General features: G+C 37.8%; 1 protein-coding gene across 1 annotated transcript; it reads left to right on the top strand.

Moving 5' to 3' along the window:
• The first annotated feature begins 1,895 nt into the window (after positions 1-1,895).
• LOC115824775 (progranulin-like) lies at positions 1,896-4,058 on the top strand. Its single transcript, XM_030788529.1, has 5 exons — positions 1,896-1,904; positions 2,088-2,222; positions 2,797-2,955; positions 3,277-3,414; positions 4,053-4,058. Exons 1-5 carry the CDS (start codon positions 1,896-1,898, stop codon positions 4,056-4,058), a joined length of 447 nt encoding a protein of 148 aa, XP_030644389.1.
• Positions 4,059-12,795: the final 8,737 nt, after the last annotated feature.

Here is a 12,795-nt window from a genome sequence, read left to right as displayed (position 1 = left end):
ATAACTCCTGCACTATGGCAATAACTTTTTATCTTCCTCACTATTCTCACTTAAAGGCTACTTATTACGTTACTAATTACTGCACAATGTAATGATACAACCATTATTTTTACCCTTGTTTTATTTTTATTATCCTGTTGTCCTATTTATCTTATTTTATTCTACTATTTTACTCTATGTCATGTTTGGCGTGTGCTGATGGTGTTGTTGCGACACTTAAATTTTGCTAGAGCTTAATAAAATATTTCATATTCGTATTCGTATTCAAAAATTAGTCACAGTGATCCCAACAAACTTTTTCCACTGTATCTGCAGCAGAACAGATTTCCACATCATCCATATACAAACAATTGCACTAATTGACACTTTCACTTTTTTTCAGCAGATGATTGCTATTTTTTGCTCTGTGTGTGTGTCCTGAAATTTCTGCCCAATCCCATTAAAGCTTTTATCTGTGTTTTATTATTTTATATGAGCCATTGTGAGCTGGACCTTTAGTGCAATTGTTACATAAGGCTGTTCACTTGAACTTGAGGAGAAAACTCTTCCTTGAACTCTTCTTGGGAAGAAGTTACTTGTGACTACCCTAACAACTGTCATGTCCTCCATATCTTTCAAAAGGGATATGAGAGTGACACTTCTTCAGTTAAGATAATTATGTGAAAATAGGGAGGCTCCCATGCGGTGTAAATGACTTCTGTTTGTCTAACAGTTCACAGAGGTTTGTCACTGGAACACAAGTGGTGGACACTTCGATTCATTTTAGTGAACCAAATCTTACGAACAGTTTGAGACACTGAATTGGATTTTTTTGGGGGGGGGGGCGTGGGGGGGGTTCAGGTTCTCACATATCTTTATTCAACTTACAAATATGTATTTAAAATATCATTGTGCTTATTTTTGTTTCTACATTTAGTTCATACTAAATTTGTGTTTACATGCTGTATTCAATTTTATGTCCATCATTTTATTCAAGCTATTTTGTTTTGTACTGTTGTTTGATTATTCAAGTAATAAACTCATTTTGCTTTGATTTAATTGTTTTGCAAGAGCTTCTTACCATTTTGAATTAAAGCTTATCTAGTGATTGAAAATTAGTTGGGTTCGTCATTTAAATAGATCTAGATGAAATGTTTGATTTTTCGTCATGCCATAGCCTGGATTTTATGAGGTAAAATAAACCAATTGATTGCATCAGTTAAGCATACATACATTTCTATTTCATCATACAACATCCTGTGTGTCTTTAAGATTGAAGAAGCTGTACAAGAGCAGACAAAGGAAAAAAAACCTCTCAGGAAGCAGATAGAATGCAAACAGCTTTAATCTCCAGATAACCCAGAGCAGTTCTCTGACACCAGACTGCCCATGCTCCATCTGACCTTTTCACAGCGTTTTGGAAAACCGGTCTCATTCAACACTCTGAAACGGACTCAAGCCTTCTTGAACAACCTGGTTACTTCTTTCTGTTGTCATCGTACAGAGTTGACATTTATATTTCCCATTGTTCTCACACTAGAGTCTCCCCTTCAACAACCACACAGCTGAACACACTATCACAGTCCACCAAACCTCTCCTCTTTCTCCCTAACAGTTGTCATGTGAGCACTGTCAATTGAGATACAATGCTGACTAAAAGGTCCTTAAATATTTAATGAGTAACGTGACATTTTTCACTGTATGAAATTGTTCACTAACCACTAATCTTGCCTTACAAGCACTCCGTTAACTATCTGTCAGCAGGTCTAAGTGTGGGCCAGAACTCATTCCATAACTGATATGGGGAAGTCATAGGGTATAAAAGGATATGCTGGGTTCGTCTGAGTCGAACTACAGACTGTGCAGAGCTCTGAGTGGAACCACTGTACTACACTATCGCACCAGTAACAGACAAGATGATGAAGGTAAGTGTGAAAATCTAAATGAATGTATAATTTGAAGAACATTCTCATTTAGACAAAAAAGCATCATACGAGCATAGGAAAAAAGCATCAATTTCAGAGCAGGTGGTACCTGAGGTTATGGCATGTCTTTTTCTCCTTTTTTTTTTCTTCAAGTATATCTCCTTGTTTTCTCTCCTCTCATAGATGATCGCTGCGGTGATGTTGCTGATGGTTGGACTGGTTACCAGCAGCATGGTCTGTCCTGATGGAAATGAATGTCCAGATGACTACACCTGCTGCAAAACTCAGTCTGGTTATGGATGCTGCCCTGCGCCGGATGTGAGTTACATTTTTAATATTTTGAATGTCAAGTTTTCAGCTGTAGAACATCAGGAAAAGTAAGAGAAAATACAATTAATCAGGTAGGTATATAATAGCTATTCTTGCACCTAATTCAGTTTTCTTCAGCCACTCTATGTTTTACAAGAGTTTTTGCAGATTTTTATTTAGTGTGTAGTTTTTCTGGGTATTTTAATGGCAGAAATAAATACAGTTGAATACATGTCTAATGACTGCTGTAGCAGTTGTAGTACCCAAGTTATATGCACCAAGAGTGAACTACAGTTAAGTATGTCATTTGATATACAGTTTAGCAACTGTTCTAATGTTACTGTGATTGGAAGTTTATTTAATTCCATCTGCTTTAGCTTTTGTGATAACAACTACATTGCCACAACCCAAACATATCTGATTCTTCATAGTGATTTCCATTTAATGCTCCTCCATAAACTTAAGTTGTATTTTTCTGTGAGGAAAGGCACAATCAGCACTTGTATTCACTGTCCAAACCTTGGCTTGTATCCTTAACTTACTTTGATTTTGTGCACGGAATATGCATTTACTGCCCAAGCAGGTACTTGCAAAAGAGCCTGAGACTCTCGACTCTGCTGCTGTTGGCTCTGAGAGCGTCTCCGTGTCAGCGATCCACTGTGACAGCTCCACTCTTTGCCCAGATGGCACAACATGCTGTAGGGATCCTTTTGGAAAATGGTACTGCTGTCCATTTGCAATGGTGAGTGTGTCTGGACTTTTATTGCTACAGTATGTAATGAGAGCAGAACCTGAGATTCTCAGTAAGACTTCATTTGGACTGTCTAAAATAAGAATTGTGGTATGATAAATCATTACAAACATTTCTAACACTTTCCATATCATCTTGTAAAACATGCACGGCAGCCATATGATAGCTTTTCATTCATAAAACTGTTTCACAGCTATTTGGGATAATATATAGGTTACACTTTAAAAACCTGTGCATGTGATGTTGTCACTGAACATTAAGAAAGGGTGTGTATATATTTTTCTTTGTTTATTTTTTGGTGTTCATCAATAGGGTCAGTGCTGTAGGGATGGGCGCCACTGCTGTCGCCATGGTTACCATTGTGACTCAACATCCAGACACTGTTTGTCAGGAGGTTTCCGTGTTCCTGCTTCCCCACATCTGCCCTCCTGGAAGGTGAAGACCACTGAGGTAACCAAATGCAACAGAGCAAAACAGTGATGTCATTCACAGAGCTACCTTAATCACTTATTGCTCACAAATTTAGGGGACTTTTTCTCTAAAGTCCTTTAGCCATCAAAGCTGATCTTTCATCTGAAAGAAATTAAAGAAGTAACCAAAACATAAACACAGTGATAGAAAGAAGAACATTTCTGTAGGTGCATTATTAAAAATGAAGACCTTTCACAAACAGCTGTCTCAGACACATAGTGCAGAAGTGCCCTGTGTGTTTTGCCCTGATGGTCTTCATTTTCAACCTTAAGAACACTGATTTGTTAACGTACATATGATAATTGTATCATCTCTGTTCTTTTTTTTGTGGAAAATACTCAAGCACAGACAGTAGATTTTTATTCTCTTCTGACTTTTTCCCATCTTTCATCTTTTTACAAACATTTTTATATCATAATGGCTAATTCTACTGATACCAAGTACTGGTTAGCAAAACAGGGCACACACACACACACACATGCTCACACACACACATGCACATGCATACACAAACACACACACACACACGCACACGCACACACACACACACACACAAAAAGAGAGAGAGAAAGAGAGAGGTTTTTGAGTGTGTTTTTGTTTTGTTTTGGTCACTTTAGGATTAGCTCCATGTGAGTGAGAGAAGCTGCTGTCCCTTTGTGTCCACTGAGTGACACAGAACCAGAGGAAGAACCATCATGTCCCTGCACTGGGACATGGACAGCAAGACTCAGAGTTCTTGTGTTTTGTGTGAAAAATCAGTTCTCCAATGTTGGAAAGATGATAAATATTCTCGTTAATTTAGGTTGCTTGGCATTATCTTGATCATCTCCTTTAAATCTAAACAGTAGGAAAATTTGACACATATTTACAGTGATGAAAGCATAATCTTTTTAGAAATTAATGTGATTATGCAAACATTTGAATGCTTGCCGCTATATTGTGATGTATTGTGTCTCGATGATTCAGAAAATAAAGCATTTGGAAGTGTGATATCTTGCCTCATTTTATCATTACACAGACAATTTAGCATAAAGATGGTAACAAGAGTTTGAAACTGTGTCCTGCACATTTTTATGTAATAATTTTCTAAAAGTGTAAGCTAGGATAAGGTAACTTATTCACCAAATAATCTCATCAAACAATAAATGATCTTTCTGTCTAACTGAACTACAACTGATACATATGCAGTCTCTAGTACCTTTTTCCTCTATTTTTAATGATCATATTTCAGCAGTGTTGCTTGTTAAGACTTCAGTCTTAGTTTAATCTTGCCTAAAGTTTTGTGGGAAATGATCTCCTACAGGGGCAGATTTAGGCATGGGCTACATGGACTGTCGCCCAGGATGGCATCTTGCAGGGGGCGGTGCAGGGCGTCGGAACAAAAGAGGAACGTAATGGTGACACGTGCGCGATTGTTTTTCTGCCGCTCATTTGCACGTCACATCAATGATATCATGTCACTGTGTGGGTCAATTAACCTTGTCTGATTCTAGTTTGTGAGCTAGATAGGCCACTGCCTGGGAAGGTCTCCCACTCAGAAGTACAAAATCCTTTGACAGGGGAATTCTATAAAACTTTTACCTCATAATTTGCTCCTCTCTTACCAGCCATGTTTAGAGAATCTGTTCAGAAGGGTGAGCTTCCTACTACATTAAAATGGGGGTAATTACATTCATTCCCAAAGTAAACAAAGATAGACTACACAAAGAAAATCGGAGACCTACTAGTCTACTTAACAACGATGGAAAATTATTTGCTTTAATTTTTGCTAGAAGACTAAAACAAAGGTTAAATCAATTAACAGGTGAAGAGCAATCTGGTTTTATGCAGAAGAGACATACTGTATTAGTAATAATATTCGTTTGATACTGTGTATGAGAGATTATAATAATCTAATACTTTATGTTTTATTTTGTGTATTGACTTTAACAAGGCTCTTGACACGATCAAGCATGAGTTTATTTTCAAAGCCATTTCTTTTTTTGGTTTTGGAAATTACTTTCAAAATTATAGTAATGAGTTTATTGTATTAATGAGTTTACTAATGTTTCAGATTTAAAGCTGAACTTGGATAAATCTGTTTTATTTCCAGTTAAAACTTGTAATCTGTCAGATTGTTATGGGATCCCAATTAAAGAAAAGGTGACCCACCTAGGTATTGTTATTTGTAAGGATGTGGAACCCTCTTATTGACCCTCTTATTGAAAAACAAAATTGAAATTGAATTTGTAGTTAATGAGGGATATTTCTATATATGGTAGGGTTTTGTTATCCAAAACAGAGGGAATCTCTGGATCAGTCTATGTCTCAATGTCACTCAGTATCCCAACAAATGTTACCAAGGAGTTGGATAAGATGCTTTATGATCATATCTGGAGGAATAAACTCCATTATCTTAAAAAATAAATTATTAGAGGTAGTAGAGAGCAAGGTGGTCTTGAGGTCTTAGATTTTAATATCTTGAACAATACTTTTAAGATAAAGTGGATTATAGAATTTTTTATAGAATCCCAACAGTATCTGGAACATTTTTCCTGCATATTTATTTAATTATAGTGGTGGCATTGATAAAATGCAATTTTTCTGTTGACAGAATCCCAATCAGATTAGCTATCTTTCATAGACAAGCTCTTTTAGCCTGGGCGTTAGTATGTAAACACAATTTCAGTCCTCACAGGTACTTTATTTGGAATAATAAGGATATTTTGTGCAAAAATAAATCAATGGTTTTATCACTCATGGCTTGACACTGGAATTTGGTTAGTTGGGGAACTGGTAAAGAAAAATGGTAGGTTACTGTCATATTCAGAATGTCATATTCACCAGTCACACCTAAAGAATATGCTATTATCTTTGATGCAATTCCCACAGGTTCTCTTCAGTTTTTAAAGAATTGTAATTGTTACATCTCACAGAGTGTAACATTATTAACTCTAAGCACATTGATATTTGGAATAAACCATGCAGTAACAGACACATCAGAAATGCTTTGGTCTGTGTCACAACTCCTACAGCAAAGTTCTTTTGGTCTTCTGTCATGTATGATTTGCAGTGGAAAAAGGCTTGTTGTATTCTAGATAAATATTGTATTAACAATAAAGTGAAAGAAATATCCTTCAAGATTTTACATTGAATTTACCCTGTTAAAGAAGTGTTGAAAAGATTTAAGCTAAATATAGACAATACCTGTGTTTTTTGCAGTTCAGACAGAGAAACAATACTTCATCTATTTTTTCACTGTGATCATTCAAATTTATTTTGAACCGATGTGCAAAATTTTATAAACATAAAAACGAGTACTAATGTACAGATTAATGTATTTGACATGATGTTATATTTTGTGTTTAGTGGGTTGGATAGTAATATTAACTATATAATTCAGCTTCTGATCATTCTTGGCAAATTCTACATCCACAAATTGAAATGGTTCGGATCCAAACCCTGCTTTAATCGGTTTGCTGTTGAACTCAAACAGTATGGCACTTTAATCGAATATGTGAAGAACAAAACAAGGTACTAAGACTTTCAATATTTTCAAGGAAGTGGATTTTATTTGAACTTTAAAAGCACTCACAATGAATGGACTTTGGACTCCTCTGGCTAATACAAAGTTGCTCTTTACTGTTTTTGTATAACAGTTGTCATTATACCTCTTTTTTGTAAATAAAGCTTCAGGAAAAAAAGTGCAACCCCTATAGACCATGTGCGATAATTTGCGCCCATTTTATCCGCCTTAAAATAGCAAAAGTGGCGTAACCACGTCCTAAAAGCACTTTTGCCATGAGCATTAGACCATGCCCTTTAGATCGTGAAAATAGAGCCCTATGTTATTTTATAAAAAAGTTACCCCATAATACTGAGTAATGGTTAATAGTAATGTTAGTAGTAAGGGAGAAAGGGGTAGGTCGAGCCAGTGGGTAAAATGAGCCACCCCCTGTATCTAGGTAACCATAAACAAAAGTAATCATGTGACCACAAATTAAGGAAGTACAGTTCACATAATTTTCTGTGATTGCACACACGCACTGTGAAAAGTGAGCAGTGAATTTGTCCTCTGCATTTAACCCATCCAACACACCAGTAGTGAACACACACACCAGATGCAAGAGCAGCATTCCTTGGGGAGTGCCTGGGGAGCATTGGAGTTAAGTGCCCTGCTCAAGGGCACACAGCTGTGGATGTTGGGCTTAGGAATCGAACCTGCAACCCTCCCGTCACAAGCCAGGTTCTCTAATCTTTAGACCACGGCTACCCCCATGTTATTCATTACATCTTGAACTCAAGAGCTCTGTTTGAAATGTCCACTTACCCACTATATAGTGTACTACATAGTGAATCAGCCATTTTGTAATGCAGTTCAAAATTTCAAATGTGAATTTACGACACTGTATAGTAGACTAAAAATCATCGAGAGGCACGGAAAAATGTAGTGTACAGAAGCTGTACCCTACATCGATCGACTTAAACCATCATGCATTGCAGCCTGTGTCATGAAAGCAGACAATTCTTTACAGACCAATCAGATGCAGATGTTTTGCTGTTTGTTTATGCGACAGAGATGATAGTTCTGAATATCAGGCGCATAAGTATGTAGCAGCGTAATATCCAAATAGTGTCCAAAATATCAACAGCTGTCTGCCCTTATCCCCCACTGGGTGATCTATGTAGCAAACTGTATAGTGAGTGAGTGAGTGGACAAGTGGATATTTGGAACACAGCAAAACACATGGCGAGAGTGGTAAGCAATCCAGAACGAAAGAAAAAAAAAGATTTTTGTCATGCCAAGTGAATTCAACGTGCTACTAAAGTTATCAGTCGTGTATCTTAATTAAAACAGATTTTCAGTTTTGGACAATATTACATGTTAATTTAATTCAGTGTAAGCTACAAAAAAAGGAAATAAACATAGCATAATTGCGGATCTGGGCCACTGTGTGAAACAGTTCTTTCAAAATGGAGGTTGTGGGGTAAAACGTGTCAGTGATGTTGGGGCAAGCTGAGTCAATGGCTCAATTTACTCCCCAAAAAGTTTAAATAGGCTACATATGTACAGAGTAACCTGTGTATTTAAGTATTATTTTCTGATATTTTAAACATAAGATCAAGAAGGCAAGGCAGTACAAAAGAAAGATAAATAGAGGCTCAGCTTCCTTGGGTGATCTAAAGAGAGCAGCAAGGCAAGTGTCAGAGGGGAGGTCCATTCTGTAGCAAAGGACCACAAGATATACCCCCTCAGTGTCATTCTGTCTATCAACAAAACAAGTAAAGGAGAAGTTCTCATTACAGGTTATGCCAGACTAGCAAAAGCTAGTTTGAACTTGCCAGCCACATCAAGAAACTTGCAGACCAGTTTCATGGACTAACTCCCTTAAAATTGTTATGCCCAGTCGAGGGGTAACTGAGCATAACAGAAAAGTGACTCCCCTCTTCCCTACTCCCAATGATGATCAGTGCAACGAAAAAAGTGATTTATTTACAAAAGATGGTAGTGATTAGTGTCGGGGTGAGCATGGCCAAAATAACAAACAAAACAAGCTATGATATCACAAACTATATATCCAACACCCACAAAAGAAAATACAAGTGCCTTACCTAACTCATTATCGAATAACAGGAGAAAAGATTAACCAACAGAAAAGGCTTCCCACCCCTACAACTACCCGGACCGTTCACACGAAAGCTATTTGCAATATATACAACGAAAATATCAACCAGACAATATATACACAGAAATCAAACACACACAGCGATCGCTTCAAGCAAGCATGGTCAGATTGGGCCAGGAAAAGAGGGGCAACTGGCATCTGAAGCAACGTCTTTTTAAAAACAGTGCCATCGGGCTGTGGACCAATCCTTAGCTGCAACCTGCATTAGAACACATTAAAGAAACAGAGAGACGTACGGGGAAACACACCAGACAGGGGGGAAACAGCACCACCCGCAGAAAAGGGGAGAAAAAACAGCAGCACACAAAACAATAGTACACACAAGAAAAACAGCACTCAAAAACAATAACGCACACTTATGATTTAAGGTCATAACAAATGCAGAGAACTTGCATTTGAGTTAGCAAGCAAGAATGGCATTTCTGTTCCTGAAACTGGATCGAGCAAAAGAGAGCAGGTTAGTGCTTTTTAAACAAGTTGCATTTATATTACACAATTACAACCACACATTTACAACCCAAGTTTATTTCCTTGCAAAATGATTACTTTAATGGGTTTTCACCTACGTCCTAGCACTCTTGAAATGTGGAATGTGGAGTAAGGCACAGATGCGCTGTGCTGAGCCACACTGAAAGTGGTCAGTCATCACTCAGTGCACACACACACACACACACACACACACACACACACACACACACACACACACACACATTCTTTCTGTGTCACTGTTACAAGTTCATAGTAATGTCTGATCACTGTTACAAGTGTTGCAATGTTGGTGTAATAAATACCTGATTGTTGACTAATGTTAAGTTTAAGCCACGTACAAACGAAAGAAAAATTTGGGATTAAATGGGTAATGGGAATCTTGTCTGACAAGCCAAAGAGAGGTCAAGAGATCAGTAAGAATTCACAGGCAGGTTTGGCCTTGTTTGGTTATGATATTCAGTAATAACCTTATGGCAGTCAAATTGCTTCCTTTTTGTAATCTGGTAATCTGAATATACCACTGCATCCATGCTGGAGTAAGCCCTATTTACTTCTCAGTATTTACCAGCTTCAAAGCAACATACACCTTTACAATAAAAGTTAGAATTAATTAATGCACAAACCCATAAAAGGCAGAATCCCTGCTAAAAGAAATAATTGTATTCCCTTCCCAAAGTTCAACTCAAATGCTTCCTATGCAACTGATCCTATTCACAGCTTTTTTAAGGGAAGATTTTTTCTCTGGTTATGTTGAAGGGAATGTCAGGATTCAGTCAAGCATCGAGTGTATGTGACTAGACTGAAAATGATCATATCTTGTTTTAGGGGCAGTTCTTGAGTCTCAAATGCCAAGTTCCTTAGGCCCAGGGTAGTTTTATCTGCGAGTGTGGTGCTGCACTGACATCTGATAATACACAACTTTGCATTCTGAAAAAGGAAGCAGCTACATTTTTCATTAATTACATATGACAATGCATTGTAACTCATTGAACTTTATGTCACCGCGACCCGGTCCCGGATAAGCGGCAGAAAATGATATGATATATATATGAACTTTATGTGGTTGTTTTCAGCTGAGAATACAGTGCCTGCTATTGCTTAATCAACAGCAGACAAATCTAAAGATTGCTTTGAGTCCCTCATTTTTTAAAAGAATTCATTGGGTGTCTCTGGCTGGCACTTGAATGACTTTTGTGGCTTTGTTACACAGTCACAAAAACAGTGAGTGTGAAGATGAGGTCTCCATAAACAAGTATAGAGCTATTGTGGGTTCACCATGTGAGAATTATGTGGTATGGTGTGATCAGTGTCATTTGGGTGTGCCTTATGCATAGTGCATGAGAGCTGACAGCTATAGCAGCTGATTCACCCATAGGTGGCACCAAAAGACTAACCTCAGTGCCTGGGAATGTGGGAGTCTGGTATTCATGTCGTCAGCGTGCCTACTGAAACCTTGAAACCTTGACTTCTGCTACACATAGGGTAGTGAGTGGAAAAGTTTATCAACTTCGATAAACTGGCTGGTGCACAAATTGGCACTGAAACTGGATGAAAAACATTCTTTATTTAGGACAGATAGTTCTGGTGCTTTTTGTACATTCTGGGCTTATTGTTTTGGTGTCTGATGTACTGTAGATTGATCCACACAGAGGTGCGAGAACAAGTTCCTTATAAAATATCCATGTTAATCCATGAATTTCTGGTCATTTAAGGGCACAAAGAAAGTGTGGAGGCCTGGCACCAGCAAGACCAAACAAGTGATCAGAGACATGATGAATAGAACCCTTCTAAACTTTCATCCCCTGAAAAAAAACATTTGTTGACCTTTCAGGATGTTTAAAAGAGGATCGATTTGTACATCCATAACTGGAGTCATACAAAATCCATACTTGCAAATGAAGTTAAGTTAAGTTAAGTCTCTGTGATTGCACGCACACACTGTGAACAGTGAGCAGTGAATTTGTCTCTGCATTTAACCCATCCAACACACCAGTAGTGAACACACAACAGACGCGGGAGCAGTGGGCAGCATTCCTCTGCGCCCGGGGAGCATTAGGTTAAGTGCCTTGCTCAAGGGCACACAGCCATGGATGTTGGGCCTGGGAATCGAACCGGCAACCCTCCAGTCACAAGCCCGGTTCTCATTTAGACCACGGCTGCCCGTGGTCTAAATGAAAGTACTTTCAGATAAAAAAGTGTCACAAATTTTTTAATTGCTGACTTTTGGCCCACAGACCTTTTTCACAACATCCAACACAGGATGTTAGTGTGGGCAATCATGAAACATCCACCTTATTTTTTGGAGGTGTATTCCATTGTCCCATTTACAGTTATCACTCAGTTAACTCAATATCAGCAGTTAACACAATCCCATGTATATAAAGCCATGTACTTCATAGATTTGACTAAGAAAATTGACTCGTTCATCTCACCAACACCAATTTGACTACTTAAAAATTTGATTGCTTATAACATTTTATGTAGTTGTAATTCCTCTTTGAAGCCACTTTGAGCCATTTTCTATAATGTGAAAAACCAGAATGCTATCTTTTTCAATAATGCATCCACGTTACCTACTCTGGTTGAGGCTGGATTCCCCACCCCCCATCCCAACGCTGTACAATCGTTCAGAGGACATGCCATTGAAATGCTTTGCTGCTCTTTGATCTCTCTATAATTCCTCTGAGTTGTGCTCTTGGGGTTATCTAATCTTTTCTATGTGTGTTTCTATAAACCACATGCCAGTCCACATTTGTTGTGTTCCATGCATATGCCAGTAGGTGGCGATAATGTATCCATGGATGTGACGTTGCTAGTGATCGGAAGAGTGAGAGAATACCACTGAGATCTGTTACTGCTATGCGCTGTCTTTATTAAAACCCATTAAACAGTACAAATGTTCAGTTATTCTTACAATATATACCATAACAATACTGTATCACTTTTAATGAATATATGACACGTTTTAAAGTGCAAGTGATGATAAAGTGAGTGAGAAAATGAACAAGTGGAAGTGAGCGCAGTTTGTTTCTGGTGTAGGAAGGAATTATATGATGATGGGTAATTATTTAGTTTCACTGTGTTCAGTTACCACATTAATAAACTCTCTTTGCTAACAGACATAACAGTCTTTGTGGTTTTATCTCTTTGTATAAAATTAGCAAACACAAGCTTGTTTCAGTGTGGATCTTGGAAAATCAGCGCA

Source organism: Chanos chanos, chromosome 12, assembly GCF_902362185.1.
Source record: "Chanos chanos chromosome 12, fChaCha1.1, whole genome shotgun sequence".
Classification (NCBI taxonomy): Eukaryota; Metazoa; Chordata; class Actinopteri; order Gonorynchiformes; family Chanidae; genus Chanos; species Chanos chanos.
The sequence above is the reverse complement of the archived record's forward strand: the minus strand, read 5'-3'. Positions and strand labels throughout refer to the sequence as shown.